Source organism: Leguminivora glycinivorella, chromosome 7 (assembly GCF_023078275.1).
Source record: "Leguminivora glycinivorella isolate SPB_JAAS2020 chromosome 7, LegGlyc_1.1, whole genome shotgun sequence".
NCBI classification, from domain to species: domain Eukaryota; kingdom Metazoa; phylum Arthropoda; class Insecta; order Lepidoptera; family Tortricidae; genus Leguminivora; species Leguminivora glycinivorella.
The window spans coordinates 18,307,851-18,327,630 of NC_062977.1; the positions used below are offsets into that span (position 1 = coordinate 18,307,851).

General features: G+C 38.4%; 2 protein-coding genes across 2 annotated transcripts in view; both read right to left on the reverse strand.

Annotated features, from left to right (window-relative positions):
- Nucleotides 1–3,030, reverse strand: part of LOC125228063 — a 54,354-nt gene extending 51,324 nt beyond the window's left edge. The window contains exon 1 of the mRNA XM_048132509.1: nucleotides 983–3,030. Coding sequence (XP_047988466.1) covers nucleotides 983–3,030 — 2,048 coding nt within the window. The remainder of the gene's footprint in view (nucleotides 1–982) is intronic.
- LOC125227789 (slit homolog 2 protein) overlaps nucleotides 1–19,780 on the reverse strand; it is a 199,084-nt gene that overhangs the window by 86,177 nt on the left and 93,127 nt on the right. The window lies entirely within an intron of this gene.

Consider the following 19,780-nt stretch of genomic DNA (forward strand, 5'->3'; position numbering starts at 1 on the left):
GTTAAGAATATTTTGTAAATTCTGCGGACCCGTGTGCAAATATATTTTATGAAAATATTCAACCAAGAGCTTCGTAAATCTACTTTGCTTCGGCAATAATAAAGGATGCTTCGCATTATATGGTAGGTCAGAGTGCGGGATACGACCCCCCACCCTGAGGAAGCCACGATCGTCAAGGAAGGGTGCAAGCTTCCTTAACGAAGGGATGTACGTGATACCCCTTTTCAAAGAGTCGATTTGCTCTTTGAAGTAAGCGGCTTGTACTAATTTAATCAAGCTATCATGGGCTTGATTCAAGTCTTTAGTCGTTAAGACTTGGTTGCAAATAGCAACGTCACCGCGGGATCGTCGCAGTAAACTCAAGATCCAGGCGATGCTCCTTTGCATTCTAGAATAAGAAGAGAACTGATTGCATACGCGATCAACAAATTCCAGTTTGTCTTCTTCTCCCGTTTGTTGGGATAGCAAATTAAACGTATTTGTGTTTGATTTCATCTCTGGGATTTGTATTTCGTTTTTGTTTACGAACGGAGACACAGGCCAATTCTCACGATCGCCATACATCCAAGCGGGCCCTTCAAACCACTGAGAGCTATCAGCCACGAACTGCGACGGAGAAATACCTCGGGAGGCGACGTCTGCCATATTGTTTTCGCTATTCACATGACACCACGCGTGAGGAGGTATGGACTCTGTGATTTGCGTAACACGGTTACACACAAATGTTTTTAACTTATAAGCGTCAGTTTGTAGCCAAGCCAAGACAATAGACGAATCTGTCAAAGCTGTGATTTTAGTCACATTAACCCGAGTTAAACTCTCACAGGCATACTTCATAAGTTTTGCAAGAAGAGCTGCAGCCATAAGTTCCATCTTCGGGATAGTTTGAACTTTGACAGGTGCCACCTTTGTCCTTGCCATTAGCAATCTGCACTTAACGTCTGACTGATGTCGTGATATGACATAAATGCAGGCAGCGTACCCTCGAGAAGACGCGTCGCTGAATCCAACTAGTTCGCATTCCGTTACATTTGGAAGCAAGATATGACGCTGAATTTGCAACTCGGATAGTCGGGGTAGGTCTTCAATAAACGCCAACCATTGTTCACATACATCTTGAGGAAGTGGATCATCCCAGCCGAGACCCACCTTCCAAAGGTCCTGAAGAATGCTTTTTGCAACAAATGTGCATGGAGCAATGTATCCAACTGGATCATAAATCGACGCAAGTGTTTTCAATACAGAGCGCTTAGTATTGACGGTATCCTTCTTATTCATAGAAAAGCTGAACGAATCAAACACCGGAGACCATTTCAAGCCTAAAAGCTTTATCGAAACGTCATCTCTGTCCTTCTGGAAAGTGACAGTAGTTTCACGGTGCTCAGCAGGAACGCGCTCAAACAATTGTTCACAGTTGCTAGACCACTTCTTAAGTACGAGTCCTCCGCACTGTAGCATATTAATCAATTCGTCCTGTAATGCACATGCTTGAGAAAAGGTCGCGCATGACCACAGGATGTCATCCATGTAGATGCCTTGACGTACAACTTCAGCAGCGGAAGGGAAACGTTCGCCTTCATCACTGGCTAATTGTAGCAAAGTGCGTATGGCTAGAAATGGACTTGAACTTACGCCATATGTAATTGTTTTTAATTCATATACTTTTATCGGCTCATCGACGGACGATCGATATAAAATGTGTTGATATTTTCGATCAGACTCGCGCACAAGAATTGCGCGATACATTTTGCAAATATCACTTGCAAAACAGTATTCGAATAATCGAAAATTTGTTATAATGGCACCTATATCACGGTATAGGTTTGGACCCGTCAGCTGGGTGTCATTAAGAGAGACGTTTGTTGACGTTTTCGCACTAGCATCAAAGACGACGCGCAGAGGTGTAGAAGTGCTGCTTGGCCTTAAAATGCTGTGATGAGGTATGAGATATTTACTCGGCTCGCGTCCAGTGTACAATTCCATGTGATCCAGTTTTTCATACTCCAGCATGAAATCATTGTAGGCTTGTTGCAGCACTGGAGAGCACGCAAGTTTGCGCTCCGTTGCCAGCAGTCGACGCTCTGCAGCAGCACGAGAGTCTCCGAGTATTGGCGCATCAGGAACAAACGGCAGCGGCACGATATACCTCCCCCCCTCATCACGGGAGTGATCACGCACGTAGATATCTTCAGCTAGTTGATCTTGAGGGCTGAGCACAGGTTTGCACGGCAATTCCTCTACTTCCCAAAAGTCACGCAGCGTTTTGTCCAAAGTCTTCTCTAAAGAAATCGTCAAATGGAAACTCTCCGTTTGTTGTTCGGTGTCGTTGTACAATCTTCCGCTAACGACAAAACCAAAAATTGTTTCAATCACTTTGGGAATGTTCGGTTTGACTGTAGTAGGCTTGTCCATAATCAACTCTGATACGACGCCATTATCCAGTAGAATATCCACAGATGACTTCTCGAAAAACAAAGGATCAGCTAATTCAAAGTCCTTATATTCTTCCACAACTTCTGGTGGAAACGAAACATTTGGCATTTCAGATGACACCTTCTCTACGACGACCATCTCTACCTGGAAACTCGGAACGTCCGATTTACACGGCTGCAAGTCGCATGTCACCATGCCAAAGTTTTTGACAAGTTCACCTCCTAGTCCTGACACAGTGTAAGGACATTTATTGCGAGGTAGGCCCAAACGTTGAGCGCAATTTAATGTAATAAATGAGCTTTGAGCTCCAGTATCTAGAACAGCACGGCAGTTCTGATGTTGACCAGTGACGTCAACAACTAGAGTCCTCGTAGTCCCCAACACTACACCGTAGGAACCTGAATGTTCACTCACGGAATGAAGATTCTCAGTTCCAGTTGGAGCGGGCGTCACACTCACGGAGCGCGGCGGCGTAGACCCCGCTGCATGCACGGCAGCGCGGGGCGTCTGCAGAGTCGGCACGGCCGGCGCCTGCAGAACACTTGCATCCCGATGTAGCAAATAATGATGAGGCTGAGAGCAAACTCCACAAGTCATGTTGCTCTTACAACTTGACGCTTCGTGACCACTTTTCAAACAGTTGCTGCATAGCTTCAAGGCGTTGACACGGTCAATCCTATCTTGAAGTGACAGTTTACGAAACTGTTCACAACGATAAATCAGATGATTTGAGTTGCAATGCAGGCAAGTCATAAGTTTGTTATGGTTCGAATTATTTTGAGTATCATTACGAGAGACAGCTAATCCAACCTTTTGCGAAGACGAGGTCGCGTTCGAATATTTATAACTGGCAGGCCTATTATTTGGTTGTGTAAAGTTGACAGATGACTTCACTTTGACTTGTTGATTGTTTGTAGTCCGGGAGCTAGTACCAGAAAATATATGTTCCAATACTTTAATTTGTTTGTTCACAAATTTGATTAATTCCGCGAAAGTAGGTAATTTAGTTTGATCACGACTTTCTTCAAACAACTTCCGAGTATGACCGTCTAGTCCGCGAAGTGCCAGATGACAAAACAGATAGTCATCCAAGTTCTCAATCTGCAAGGCGTGAATCGCTTTCAAAGAATGATCGAAAGTTTCCACAAAAGACGTTAAATTCGCGGCACTGTCTTTTGTCAAAGGAGTAAAGTTCAGCATTTTATCAAGATACTTGCCGGTCAACGCTCTGACATCTTGGTACTTATCAAGCAAACTTTGCCAGACTAATGGATAGTTATAAGACGTGATCGGAAGACTCTTGACTATATTCAGTGCTGGGCCTTTGACACAAGACAGCAGATAATGAAATTTATCTATGTTCTCGAACTTGCGATTGTGAACCAAGGACACAAAAGTATCATGAAATGTGGCCCAATTCTCTACCTGACCATCAAATTCGAATAAAGTCAGCTTCGGTAAAAGCGGTCTAGCTAAACAGTCATCCTTCGTTTCAGTGAAATTTCGTGTTGGCTCCTGGACTATGCGGTTGCAGTTTAAAGCTACCTTTTTACACGCGAAATACAACTCGTCGAAACTGTCTAACGAGCTGGTTGAAGGTTTAGCTTTGGGGTTAGCTTGCATTTCCAGCGTGATAATCTCCATGACGATTTTTTCGAAATCGCAACGTGCGTCGTCAAGTTCTGCAAACTGGATCATGTAATTTTGAACCGAGTCGAGACTATCCAATTTCACCGTTTTGGATACATCATAGGCCTTTTGTATTTTGTTAAATAAATATTCTTTTTTGAGTGTCAATGTATTTATTTTCAATAACAATTGCACCTCGCCTTCCGCCATTGTTTTGTCACGGACAAAATATATGACAAATTGGATGCAAAATTGAATTGAATAACGTAAACCACGTAAATATAGGAAAACACAGGGTTAATATGCGAATACGATCCGCAAGGGAAAGAAACCTAGTTAGCCTATATAAGACAGGGGGTTTTTGGGGAAAATAAATTTAGAAAAGGTTCAAAATTTTGGGAAAATTTAAATTCCGGATCGGAGGCCAGAAAATGTGGCTTAAAGCCAGCAGATATTAAAAGATGGGCAATGGACTGTACTAAATATGAAGTAAAAAGTAATGCTGTACTACCGCATATGGAGCTAGTGGGCTTACCTGTGATGCGGCGACAGTTGCGGCGGCAGAGGCCTCTGCTATTTCTGGTTGCACGGATATAATTATGTTAGTATTTTACTGTTTTTGCTTTCTCTCGTATTTTTCACTTGGTGACACTGACTTGACTTGTAGTAGTTGACAAGACATGTAATTTTGATTGACAGGCCAGTAGCCGCACTAAACCCAATGAGGTAGTACAGCGGCATAAATAAAAAGGTTGTATACTAAACAAATGCGAAAGTAACTCTGTCTGTCTGTCTGTCTGTCTGTCTGTCTGTCTGTCTGTCTGTTACGCTTTCCCGCTTAAACCACGCAACCGATTTTGATGAAATTTGGAACAGATAATCTTTAGACCCTGAGACAGAACATATGCTACTTATTATTTCGAAAAAAAGGGATGAAGGGGTTGGAAAGAGGTTGAAAGTTTGTATGGGATTTCTTAATTTTAAAAGATAAAACCATGAAACTTTATATTTTAGCACTTGATAAGAAATCATTAAACATCTTGATAAGGTCGAACGCGATTAATTAACATTATTTTTATCTTTTTTCTTTTTTTTTTGTGTGTCGTGCGGTGGGAAATAAACATTAACTAAAAGCGGGTAGATTATATTTATTTGTCTACCCCGAACATTTAAATAAATTAATATCGGGTAGTTTTGTGTTGTTTACATCTCCGGTGACATTTTGCTGGGACGTCAGTCTTCCGCGACCACGGCCAGTGCAACCTGGCCGAAACGTTGGGAAAAAAGGTAAAAATAATTAATCGCGTTCGACCTGTATGTGACTTTAAATATGTGTACAAAGCGCGAGAACTTAAAGTGTTATCTTGATAAGGGATAGGGATAGGGCTATCCCCTATGGATCCGTAAAATAGGAACTTCAAAATATAGAATACTTTACTACGGTCAGCGCTCATTTATGCGACTGGCGGAGTGACCATTACGAAACAAAATTCGTAATTTCATGGTTATATTATCCCTATGGATAGGGATAGCGATAGGGATAGCGATAGGGATAGCGATAGGGATAGCGATAGGGATAGAGATAGGGATAGCGATAGGGATAGCGATAGGGATAGCGATAGGGATAGCGATAGGGATAGCGATAGCGATAGCGATAGCGATAGCGATAGCGATAGCGATAGGGACAGAGATACGGATACGGATACGGATAATATGGGTATCGTTAGAGGGATACGGATAATCGGTCGGCGGTCTCTTACAATCAATGTGCTCTAAGACGATCGTTGTTTGCTTGCTTGAAGATTACGTTTGCGATAAGTATAAGCAAAATGTAAAAAATTGTAAGGGATAATAGAAAAAAGTACTTTTTACCCACCGATCATAGTGTCGAAATACGGGCTATGTGGGATGTTTATAAAGGTTTCCCCAGCGTATATAGAATTACCTACGCTGTGGTCGATGTGTAATAATTCTACAATCATTGCAAGCAAAAGTATTATGTGCAATCGAAATAATCGCAGATAAATATACCTACAGAGAAACCTACGGATCCAAATGAAAATCTTAATGAATACTTTTATTACGCGGGCGAAGCCGCGGGTAAAAGCTAGTATGAGTATTAAAGTAAAATAAAATAAAACACTTACTTTTATCGCCGACTGTACCTTTCTTTCAACAGTCATCTACTGCTCTCCGAGACGTTTCTAGAAACCCCTTACTCGATGGGGATACGACGTTTCATAACAGAGTTCCTATGACCACCTTTCTGCTCCATCATCGGATCACCTCCATGATACCATAATATTGGCATTGTCACGTGATTTACATTTGTGTGCAAAATTTCAGGTCAATCGGAAACCGGGAAGTGAGTCCTATTTAGCTTATACGTTTTGACTCAAGCTAACATACTAAGTAATAACAAGGCAAGTTGAATGAAAGCTTGTAAATATGGGAATGGAATGTGAGAACAATGATATGAGAGTGAAAGGTATTATTAGTATGGAAATTACGGCTGACAGAGAGGAATTGAGGAAGATGATCTGCTGCGCCGACTCCAAATGATGGGAAAAGGGCAAGGAATGATGATTCTATTAAATATTCGCCCAATTTTTCAGTCCAGGTGACCTTGAGTAAAGTCTTCGAAGATAAAACAAATTTCCGATTCAGTAAGCCTGAACAGAATTCTTTGAAAAAGGAACGTCGACTCTTTTTAATTTGGTCTCATATTTTAAAATTCCAGCCTCATTTGCGTGGCATTATATGGAAAGAATTTTTAGCTTTAAATAGATGTTCGGATTTTTTAGATCGACGCTACTCCCAGAGGCCAATATTAAGTCGATTAGCTATTTAATGCGATTAGTTGGTAGCGCTCAACGTATTTTCAGGTTACCTCGTGCTTGTTCGTAGGTACCTACAATCAGCAGCGAAGCTTTGAGTGCAACCAATATGCCAAAAATATGTATATAGAACTTTATTGCCTGTAAATTAACGTATGTACCTATACTTATTTTGGCACTTTGCGTGTATTCACAGCTTGGTTGCTAACTATAGGACATGGATTGACGCATGAGATACAGGTGAACGATGATAAAATGATTTACACTTACATAATCATTGGCTGTATTGTTTGTTAGCTAACAGAGCCTTGGAGGATATATAGAGTAAACGTTAAGTCACTACATCCTTTTTATTATTTTTTTGTAATTGCAATTTAAATCAATTTCAGTATAAGGGGAAAAGAAAAAGTTAGAACATGTCCATCTGGTAATGACCCTGATTCTTCGTAGAATGTTGATTTTTGTATATTTAGTTTAATGTCAATCCTTAATATTACCAACCAAGTTATAGTTTTTTTTTAAAGTTTGAATAGGTAGACGTTTGACCACGATCACACCTGATGGTAAGTGATGATGCGGTCTAAGGCGGAGCACGCTTACCTATGAGATACCTATTTACTCTTGTTTTAAAGAGACCTGGATTGTACTCATGCGGAAACACAGACTCAGGCTGGGCATTCCACTCTTTAGCGGTTCGCAAAAGAAATGTTGAAGCGAAACGCTTAGTGCATATTTTCGGAATATTAACCGTTAAAAAAGTTATAGTATATAGGATTTTAAACATCCTAACGACTAACTCACACCAAAAGCCAAAATGGTCCGTGCTCGAGACCTTAAATAAAACAAAATGCATCGCGTTTAAAATTCTTTGTTCCGTCATAACGCCCGCAGCTGAAAAACCGTTGTTTTACTCCCGGCATTCCGTCAAGTTATAATTGAAGGCAAACAACACCCGCCGCTGGGACCTGCATAAAAGGGCGTCAATTTACCACCACAACCTTAATTGAACTATGCTGTTTAAAGGTATTTTAAATGTCACTTGGAAACACGTTAGCTTTAAAGCTGCTAGACAAAATGTTGCACCTGAAAGAATACTGCATTGGCACTAGACACTTATTTTCGTACCAATGGCTCATTTCTCAAAACTGAAAGTTACAAGCGGAAGTCTCTATCCAACTTGTCATATTAGACATTGACAACCACTTGTAAATTGTAACTTGTAGCTTCGAGAAATAGGCCCCGGGTCTCAAACATCAGCGAGCATTAGACATGCAAGCGCCAATTTATGCCATTAAAACAGACTGTATTTTTTGGTGCAATCAGAAAAGAGCTATGATATAAAGATAGCGTACACAAAAGCGCAAACATTATATCAACCGCTTTAAAGCGCATCCACAGTAAAAACTTGGGTCATAATTTTAATTTATTCATGGCTTATTTAAGACCCTTTCACTCATTATGGATTAAAAAGGTCCGTGAAAATCCCTCGCTACGGAAATTGCACGATTTGAAAATATAAATTCAGAAGCAAATCCAATTTTAGAGATGAATTATGTATATTAGTAATTCACTGATATGAGAATCATGGTTTTGCTATTTTTTTCCAAAGTTTTAGATTGCCGCTTTGCTGTCAAAACAAGTTAAATAAGTTTACAGCGGGTTGCATAACCTGAGCCGTAACATTGGCTTGAACTCGAGCACAATAGGCAATCACTCTACGCTCTGCCGACTCGAGCCACCCTGTGTGGCTCGACTTGTCACCGCACCCTACAATGTCTCCAACCATTACACCAGCCAGTTTACTTTCTAGTGCCGTCATGTATGAGAATGCATTGGCGTGCAGCGTTCCGGTTTTCTATAAAACTTTTGCAATCCAAGCAAGAACAAATAGAACTCGGTTTACGTAGCTTTCTGACTTTAAAATCTGTAAATAAATGTTTTGCGGAACGCTGCTTCGACATATAATTTTGTTCGACTTTCACAACTAGGACAGTTGGTAGTGAAATTGAAGATCACAATCACAATTTGAAATAAACATGAAAATTACTACCGGAAAATGTAATGAGATTCATTGAAGCGTAACCCTTTTTCCAAATTATATTTACCTACGGTTCGATATCACGGAAATATTCTTATGTCCACGCCTTGTCCATAGCAGTCAAGATTCGCCGCGTCACTCAATCCAATTTCGATTTTCCATTTCAATACTTCCTAACTATTTTTAGTCCTTTTGATACTGCGAAAAATATGTTGTTATAATTTATTTTTGCGTGGTAGTGAAAGATACAATTTTCAATGGTATTAGAGGGCTGTTTGCCAGGAGCAACAGGTAAAGGCTGCTCATTTTTCAAGATCCGCGTCTCATTGTGCTCGCGGCTCGAACTCGCAATAATGCCGGAGATGCGAGCCATATAATGGAAGAGAACACTTTCATTCAGATGGAGATTTCTTCTTGCCTGCCACATTTCGTACAGCCTGGATTAAGACGAATATTGCTTGACGCTCCAGTAATTGTGAATAATCAAACTTTGCGTTTCGTAAATGGCTGCAATAAATGTTGATTAAATCTCGTATAAATAAATTAAGGTGAGTTGAACAACGCCGCCAAATGTAATGGCCGTAATAATGTGAAAGCCCAATTCATCCATTCTGCTAAAATACTTAAGTTGGTTTTCCACTTTTCCTTCAAACACTCGTACCTCTAGAATGAAACTTAGCTCATTAAATTCAAGCAAGACAGAAAGCGTGTTTATTTTTCACGTTCACGTTATGTGAAAAGTTGTTAAGAATAATTAATTGGTACCTCAAAGAAAAAAGTAAATAACATCCAGATCTGCGTTTATATTTACTCGTAATAGTTTAGTTTATTTATTTCATAATGGTAAATTACAGTATAAATTATTCTACGTTAACCTATATGCATTTACATTATGATCATCAATTATAATAATTTGGCATGCAAAAGATACAAAACTATAATGTCAATAATACTCAAAAACAATAGAAATGATTAAATTAACAATTTGTAAATGTGGTTTTCAAAACCACCGTCATTAAAAACTAAATAAATAATAAAGCACAAGTCAAATTAAAAGTCTAATAGTTGGTATCTCATAATGATCGTCATATAATAAATTTAAGATCAATAAAATTGGTGATAATAATCGTTCAAAAAATGTCAAGTAAATTTTACATGAAAATACATTTACGTCAAACAATTATTACAATTTTAATTCCATATATTCATCTACTCAATATAGTGGATGTTTCAATAAAAAGTTCCTCAGTTGAAGCTCAAATGCTTCGTCAGAGATTTCAGTTCTTAATTCGGCGGGTAGGCGTTCGTAATAGGCAGGGCCTATCACTCGTGGATTCTTGCATGAAAGTGCCATGCGTCGCGGCACTGTTCGCAGTCTTCCCGTCGATTTTATCTGTTTGCCTATAACTTCGACACGTTTGAACGTAGACAAGTTTCTCCTTACGAACATCAAAACTTGAAACATGTATAGCCTTAATAAAATAAGAAACTTCTTTGCTGGTCAAAAGTGACGCTTTTACTATCCGGTTCACATCGTAACTAGAATATTTGACTTGATTAATTATTTTTCGGATCGTGCTTCAGACAAATTAAAACGTTTCCAGGTTTCTAGGGCATGTCCAAGAACAAAATAGTTGACGCACCGTATCGTATTTACCTCTCTATATTATCGCTCTTTCACGTTGGTGCGAAAGAGCCAGTTGCGTTATCGTTCGCTACAGAGCTTCAACGATAGAACTACTGGCAGGCCGTCCCTATCGCACTTACAAACAGTGCGATAGGGACGGCCTGATGTTTTATCATTTATCGCGGGACCATGCTTGCCTGCAGAGCACTGGAACATGGACACTCTCCCGATCGGGCGATTTTAGGGTCGATACAACCTAACGTCCCTTTGCATGCGCTACCACAGGGGCAACACGTTTCGGCCAAGAACTGCCAATCATCGTTTTGTAATAAAGTGTCCTTTCTATACGTAAGTACCATTATTTATTCTGTGCCCAGAGACTGTCACGTTAAGCGCGCCTGTCTCGCTGCCCTCCATTGTGCACACACGGCCAGTTTGCGCTCAAACAACAGCGAAAAGGTGTTAGCTCAAGTGGCCTTTGGTGCAATAAACTGGAGCTCAGCACTGAGCGCGAGCGTTTAGCCGGTTTAACTCTGCTTTGTACTAATTTTCTCTTGTGCAGTGTCGGTTCAGAACTGTTCTGGCACAGGTGGTATCTGATTGAAACAGACTTAAAATACATATATTATCGAGTCGGTACTGACCCTGCCTGCTCATAAGCCGCCGTCCTGGGAATCGAAAGGGTATTTATTTGTGAGATGAGCCCAGATACTTGTCCCTGAGTCATGGATGTTTTCTATATATCCAAGTATTTGTATATCAACTATAACGTTGTCTGGGTAACGACATCTAAAGCCTTCCTGTGCTGTGGGGCTCAGTCAATCTGTTTAAAAATGTTCTTGGCTGTTAAATAACAGCTTTCATAACCTAAGGCTCTTTAATAGGCCTCATTCCACGCCATACATACATTATTTAACTAGGAAAATATGTCGAATATTATGTATTTTTAATGTAACGGCTACCGACCGGTACTTAAGTGGCACCCCTCAAAATTCTCCGCCGAATTTATGTATAAAGCGTGTTCCATGGAGGAACTAATGATCTCACGGTGTTGATTAACTTTATAAGGCGTTATGACGAGTCATGCCTCCCCTAACCTTTTTGTTGTATAGACGGATTTGACCTTTGTAGATTAGCTATTGAAGATTGACCTTTACACCACTGCGTCAAAATCAGTTGGATTAATAAATCAAATTTAGAGAATGAAATCTTTAGTAACACTCCTCTGACTTTGATTTAGGAATGGAAAGATATTTTATGGATTTATTAGGTTAATAAATTGAATTCTACAACTCGATCTTATAAAGGTGATAAGGAATGATTCCCTAAATATATTCTTGTGTTCGTAGATATATTTATAAGTATTTTCTTGGTGTTCAAATAATCTACAGATATATAATAGGTACAGTCAACCAATTGGAACCCTAGGCCGCCATGGCCATATAAGTACAGCCATGTCAAAATGACCTTGCAGTAAGTGATTTCTTACAATCTGATTTATAACGTCACTATGACATATTTGACTGTACGTCTGTGGTTGACTGTAAGTTTTATCATCTTTCACTTTTAGGTGCCTAGAGATAGAAAATGTAATCAGTTAATACCGAACAAAATGTAGTTTCGTAATGGAAGTAACTGAGTTTTTTATAAACACGTGGCATGACAGCGTTAGCTGTGACAAACAGTGACATGGTCCTATCGCGAGCACCTGTGTTTGCGGTCGAGAGGTTACGTACAAGGAAGAAAAGTGTTAGAAATGTGTGAGTGTGTAGAAATTAGGCTTTGATCGCAACTGGTTACGTACAAGGCGGAAATAGTCTTCGATCGCAACTGGTTACGAAGCTCCGGTTGCGTACGCGGCCGAAGGGGCATGAAAATGTTGTTCTGTTTTTGTTTGTGCTGTGTTGTTTGTTTTTGTGTTATGTTTTTTTTTTCAATGAGAGTATAATTTATTTATAGTAGTTAGAGGTGATTTAAAGACTCGCGTCTGTATTTAATGTATGACGTAATATGACAAATGTAGTTTAAATAAATCTTGCATACATATGAAACATTGACAGACCACCAAAATATGTAAATTATATGCCAAAGCATGAAGTACAAAGAGCATATAAATTCAGTGTTTATCCAAAAATAGTAAAGTAGTAGTTTAGTTTCGTAATTAATTCATATTATTTATGCACTTACCGATGGGTTAACATTACATAAAATCGAATCTATAAGCAAACTTGAGTTAGTATGACAGAGGTTAACGAGTAAGCCAAACATTTAAACATAGACCATCTAACAATACGCCGTATAATTCAGTGAATTTACGAAAAGCGCCACAATTAGCACGTACACAAACAGAACTGTGGCCGGAACAATCGTCTACTATTACGTTGCCCCAGCTGGGAAATTAACCAAACTATCCCAGCTGTTCGCCTTTAGCTATTTCCCACTGCAAGTTTCGTGGAACTGTAATGACATGGCTGTTATGCACTCGGTTTTGTACACTTTGATAATTCACAAAATGTTTTTGGTATTCAAGTTTTTATACGATTATTAAAGGAAAAGATGGAAAAATTTAAGGTTCCGGCGGGACTTGAGCACGCATCAACCGCAAACTAGACTAACTAACTATACTAGACTAGAGAGTGGTCTTTGGTATTTTTTAGGGTTCCGTAGTCAACTAGGAACCCTTATAGTTTCGCCATGTCTGTCCGTCCGCGGATAATCTCAGTAACCGTTAGCACTAGAAAGCTGAAATTTGGTACCAATATGTATATCAATCACGCCAACAAAGTGCAAAAATAAAAAAGAAAAAAATGTTTTATTAGGGTACCCCCCCCCCCCTACATGTAAAGTGGGGGCTGATATTTTTTTTTATTCCAACCCCAACGTGTGATATATTTTTGGATAGGTATTTAAAAATGAATAAGGGTTTACTAAGATCGTTTTTTGATAATATTAATATTTTCGGAAATAATCGCTCCTAAAGAAAAAAAAAGTGCGCCCCCCCCCCCCCCCTCTAACTTTTGAACCATATGTTTACAAAATATGAAAAAAATCACAAAAGTAGAACTTTATAAAGACTCTAGGAAAATTGTTTTGAACTTGATAGGTTCAGTAGTTTTAGAGAAAAATACGGAAAACTACAGAACCCTACACTGAGCGTGGCCCGACACGCTCTTGGCCGGTTTTTTTGACTATAAATGGGCTTACTCATGGCTACGGACTAGCCGAGGCGACGACGTGGCCAACGTCTGCGAATTGGCGGAATATATTTTTTTTTTATACTAGGTCGGTGGCAAACAAGCATACGGTCCCCCTGATGGAAAGCGGTCACCGTAACCTATGGACGCCTGCAACTCAAGGAGTGTCACATGCGCGTTGCCCATTAGAAACCTGTACACTCCCTTTTGCCATTTGCCCTTTTGCTTTTACCAAGTGAGGGTGGAAACCTGTAGTGCATCTGTCTTTGAAGTAATATGCTGTATCTCCTATTCTCTTCAGTATACTCGTATTTGCTAGTAAGTTGCTAAATGTGCTAGTAAATATGCATTATATAACCGAATGTACGTCGCTGGCTATATACATGTTCAATTTTCCATACAAAATGGCGGTGCTGTACTTTGTAGATGGTATAAAATTAAATACTAGATACATTGATAATAAGGTATATAGATCGTTTGTTACAGTTATAGAGGTACTCGTACAATGTACCTAAGTGATGTAGTGGTGCAGAACACTGCACGATTTTAGCACGGCTCACAGATGATATTTAGGTAGCTAGTTCGATCTTACTCGATATTAGATCGTTCAGAAAGCTTCTATCTAATAATCTATATACCCCCTATTTTTAACCACCTTCCAAATCTGAATGGAGGAGGTTAACAATCCATATGTATATGTTTTTTTTGCATCATAATATTTAAATAGGTATGCGAGTTTTTGTTCCACACAACACGGTAATTTATTACAGATGCTCCTATAATTTCCCATTTTAATCAAATCCTTCATTTAAAAAATGCTTTTACTCTCATGCATGTAAAATAGGTCTGGGATAGTTTAGGTAGGTAAATAATACCGATTCTTTTTAAATAAGTATCCAAATACATGTAAGGACGGTGAATCCTGACCCACCGTAATACAGTTCACACTAGTACGGAGATCAGATGACACTTATCTTTTGGTTTTGTACCATAGTAAAATGTTAAAATTGTAAGTAGAATAAGCACCTTTATTGACTCAATAAAATATATTTTATCTTTTTTTTTATAAATATTTTTTTTAATACAGTTGCTCAAAAAGTGCCCGTTTTTTGGCTGTTTAGCGTGCGAGAAGTTGTATTTTTCGTACTCGTGCGGATAAAGTATGCGTTCCATTTTACGACTACATACCGAGCTGTTTTAATATTAGTATATTTTACTAAGACGGAATCATAATGAGTCGTGTAAACAGAACGTGAAATGGAACGAAACGCGTCGTCTGTCATTTAAAGTAGTAGCGTCTTACCAATGTTACCAACTTAATGCAAGCACGTTCAAAAACCTTAATATGTTACGCGATTTGTCTATTCTATTCTATTCTGTACTGAAAAGCGTCGTTCGATACACGTGCGAAAAGGGAATTCGTAACTCGTGTCGATTTAAAACACTCCCTTCGGTCGTGTTTTAATTTATCGCCACTCGTTTCGAACTTCCTCTTTTTCGCACTTGTATCGAAATGTACTATTATGTTATTTGCAATACTTCGAGGCATAAATGGTCGATTGAATTAAAATGTAGGTATATATTAAACAATCGTCCCAAATCGTAAATGTTTACGTTTTTATGGCACACAATGAAATAAATAAATTGTGTTGGATGGATAGCAAAATCGAAAATATAACGCTAGTTTAAAAGCTTCAAAGCTTGAATTGTCAAAAAATGCGTCAATCAATGTCAATGCGAAAATTGGGAGTGCGGATTGTTTATCGTTTTATTTCGTTGTGGTAATGTTTTTTCGCAACTGTATTAAAAAACGTCGTTCGTCACACGTGCGAGAATGTCATTTTTCACTCGTCTCGAGTTTTGCCACTCGCGTGCCGCTCGTGGTCTCGGGACTCATGAAGTAATGACATACTTCTCGCACTTATAACGAAATGTACTATTTCGTTAGATGTCTAAAAACTCATATTACAGGCGTACGTGTATCACGAAAAAATCCTTCGCTTCATTTTCATTGAATATGTGTTTTGAAATTAAATGGCAGGCCGGCTTTGAGGTAGTCATAAGGTAATTTTAGAGGTATTATAAAAGTTATAATCCAATTTATTATTCTGAACTCCGTTGTCAAAAGTTACTGCTTAATTATTTGTTGTTATTGTTTAACACAGGAAATTTAATTTTACAATTCTCAAATACTTTATGTCCCGTTTTGATATTAAAACTGCCCTTAATCGCGTAACAGTTAATTTAATATTATGAATATTATTTTTCACTTACTTTTTTATTACAAATATAAAACAGGCTAGAAATTATAGTCACATACATACACATCACACACATAATACATATTATACTAGCTTTTTCCAGCGGCTTCGCTCGAGTTAAATTCGACTAAGCCTCACATTTAGCTCAAGGGCTTATATATTTTTATACCACGTCGGTGGCAAACAGGTATACGGCCCGCCTGAAGGAAAGCGGCCACCATAACCTATGGACGCCTGCAACTCAACGGGTGTCACATGCGCGTTGCCGACCCATTGCGAGAAAGCGATGATCTACATTTTATTAAGTCTTAAACACATTGTAATGGAAATAGCATTTCTTTAAATAGCTTTCCTGAAAAATAATATCATATCATGATAATACAAAAGTATAGATTAAGATGAAAATAGCATTTAGAAATGATTAGGAGGCGTCTCATAATGTCAATCATCATGGAACATAATAAAATCGGCAGATATATGTAATTTTAAGGCTCATTTACACGTTGCGCGACGACATGCGGTTAGTTACATTGCAGACTGTTGAGGTTACATCCAAATCAGCCGACTGATCAAATACCGAATTGTATTATAAATAATAAATAAATTAAATAAAAAGCCCATTTATTCCATAACCAAAGCGATACAAAAATATTTAAAAAATGAGAAAAAAGTTGTAAGTTAGGTACTATTGTTTTTTTTTTTTTTTCTATAGCCTAAATATTTGGTTAGGACCCCTTTCGGGTAAAGGCCTCCTCCAGCTCTTGCCATCTATTCCTGTCTTGCGCAGTATTGGGCCAATCTTGGTCTGTTTCCCGTAGTTCATCTGACCATCTGGCATTGGGTTTGCCTGGTCGTCTCTTGCCATCTGGTCCTTTCCACAGCGTGGCCACCTTTGTCCATCTTTTGGGGTGCATTCTAGCAACATGGCCAGCCCATTTCCATTTGGATTTTAAACAGTATTCCAAAGCGTCTATTACTTTGGTCTTTGCTCTGATATCGCTGTGTCTTATCCTATCCCTCAGTTTTATTTTCAATATATTGCGTTCTATAGCTCTCTGACACGTCCTAATTTTGTTTTTTAGATCTTCGGTATATTTCCATGTTTGACTACCATACGTCATAGTTGGGAGTAGGCAGGAGTCTATTCACAGATGTCATATATACCATAGATCAAGCAAACGTATCTACTTAGCGTGTCAAATGAACTCAGTGAAATCCACTGAGTTGTCCGTCTTTACTCGCAGCTTGCAGCTTTCGGGCGTCAATTTTTGTAAGTTGAAGTCAACCAAAACATAAAAAATGCCTCGTTACGTGATATTCAATTGCAACAACACAAAAAAGGCAAGAATCAACTTCAGTACAAAATTTGACACGCTCGGCCCCTATACAAATATATGAATTTGTTTCTTCTATCTAAATTAAGTTCTGTGAGTCTATTACTTTATTTTTCAGATTAAGTGGAAGACAACTTTTTAGGACTTCTTTCATACTCCAAAACATATTCCAAGTTTTTTTAATTCTTCGATCCAACTCTTCCATGTTACTTGATGAGTCGAATGATATTTGTTTACCTAAGTATACAAAGCTCTTTACATATTCTATTTCTGTGCCTTCTATGGTAATCGTGATTTTCTTGGAATTTGTCATCAATTTTGTTTTCTGTAAGTTAAGTTCCAAACCGATTTGTTTACTAGCTGTACTTAGTGATGAGATCATATACTGTAGGTTTCTTGCTGTTTCGGCCACAAGCACGATGTCATCGGCAAAGCTGAGATGTGTAAGTTCCTGTAATGACATCGTTATGCCTCTATTTTTCCATTCCAAGGTTTTTGTCATATTTTCCAAGACAATTACAAATAAGGTCGGAGATATCGGATCGCCCTGCCGCGTTCCTCTTTCTATTTTTATTTCAGTACCAGTATCTTCGAGCTTGACTCTACTTTTACAATTTTTATAGATGTTTTTAATAATGTCTATGTATGTAGGGTGGACTTTTGCCGCAGTCATAGCGTTCCATATAGCTTCGTGGTCGATAGAGTCAAAAGCTTTTTGGTAGTCAATAAAAGCGAGGTAGAGTGGTCTTTTAAATTCTGAGTATTTTTCTATTAGTTGCTCTACTACCTGCAGGTGATCTATTGTATTGAAACCTTTTCTAAAACCTGCTTGCTCTACCCCAAGAAAAGCCTCTACTTGTGGTGTTATTCTTGACTGTAGGCCTGTTGAGAAAAGCTTGTAGAGACTAGACATTAAGCTTATTAGGCGATAATTGGAAATATCAGTAGGGTCTCCTTTCTTGTAAATAATGGTTATATCGGATTCAGTCCATTCACAGGGTACTTCCTTTGTGTGTAGTATTTTGTTAAAAAGCGTAGTTAGTGGCGTGAGTATGAATGGACAGCTACTCTTTAATATGTCATTTGTTATGCCGTCTGGTCCAGGGGATTTCCTTGGTTTCAGTTTTTTTATTAGCTGGAGTATTTCTATTTCGTCAAAGCTTTTAATTATATTGTGTGTGTCTGTTACGTTGGTTTCTGAGTCGTCTGGTTCATTTTCCATAAGGTTCGACGGCCTCTTCTTGTATAGATTTTTATAGAATTGAGTTGCAATTTCTTGAATGTCTTGTCTGTTTTCTGTGTCGATAGAGTTTGATTTTAATTTCGATATCCATTTTTTTCCTTTGTTAAGCTCCTTATATGCTCTCTTCGTACTTCCAGATATTGTGAGGTGCTTTTCTATTATCTGTATCCTATGTTGATTATATTCATTCTTAATTTTCTTATGTATACTTTTATATAGCATTTTGAGTGTTTCTTTGTCTTCTTTAGTAAGAGGTTTTTTATTTTGCAAGTCATGTCTGCGCTTTATTAAATTTTTAGTCTCAGCTGATATTATGTAAGATTTATCTTTGATTTTCTTAATTATAGAGCTCGTCACGCTGGATAATATACATTTTGTTATTTTTCCATAATATTCCTGTGTCGTTTCTTCTATATTACTGGATAAAATTTTAACTACTCATCGGAAAATGTGTACAAATTATGAAGTCTTAACACCACACTTTCCATCGGACCACCGCCTTCTACGCGCAACATTGATATTATCAAAGCAGAAAGCCATTAGAGGAAAATTCCATAAACCCCTCCCACACACTTTCAAAACCGAAGAGGAAAATAATCGGTATAAAACAAAATTACAAGAAAACCTCAAACAAATTTTATCCAGTAATATAGAAGAAACGACACAGGAATATTATGGAAAATAACCGAATTGTATTACAAAATTGTATTTCATACTGTTTGATTTCACCCTTAGGCAACAAACCATTTTTCCTCGACCTATTTATTGCTTCAGTTCATGGGTAACGTTTTTCATAAACAAAGTTTGATTAAAACACGCCCCTACAATTCTAAATTTATGGGACAATTTGAGTTTATTACATAGGGTCTATAGAAAACTACCATTAGCCATAAGTATTGGGACTGGGCAGGACATCTTTTAGAAAATAAGAATTTTGAATGATTCACGGTTATTTTCGGCGAAAGAGGGTAGATCGCGTGCTGTCTACGCAACTTTGACATCCACCCGCCTTAGTCACTTTTCCGTGATCATGATGCATTGCAACTGCGTCGAAACATCGAGAGCTCGACAAAAATCAAAAAGGTAATCACGGTCTATATACCGGTCAATATACGTTAGAAAAGTTGGACAACAAACTAAACATACGAAAGATACTAACTGTTCCAGCCCTTTATATTTTGGTT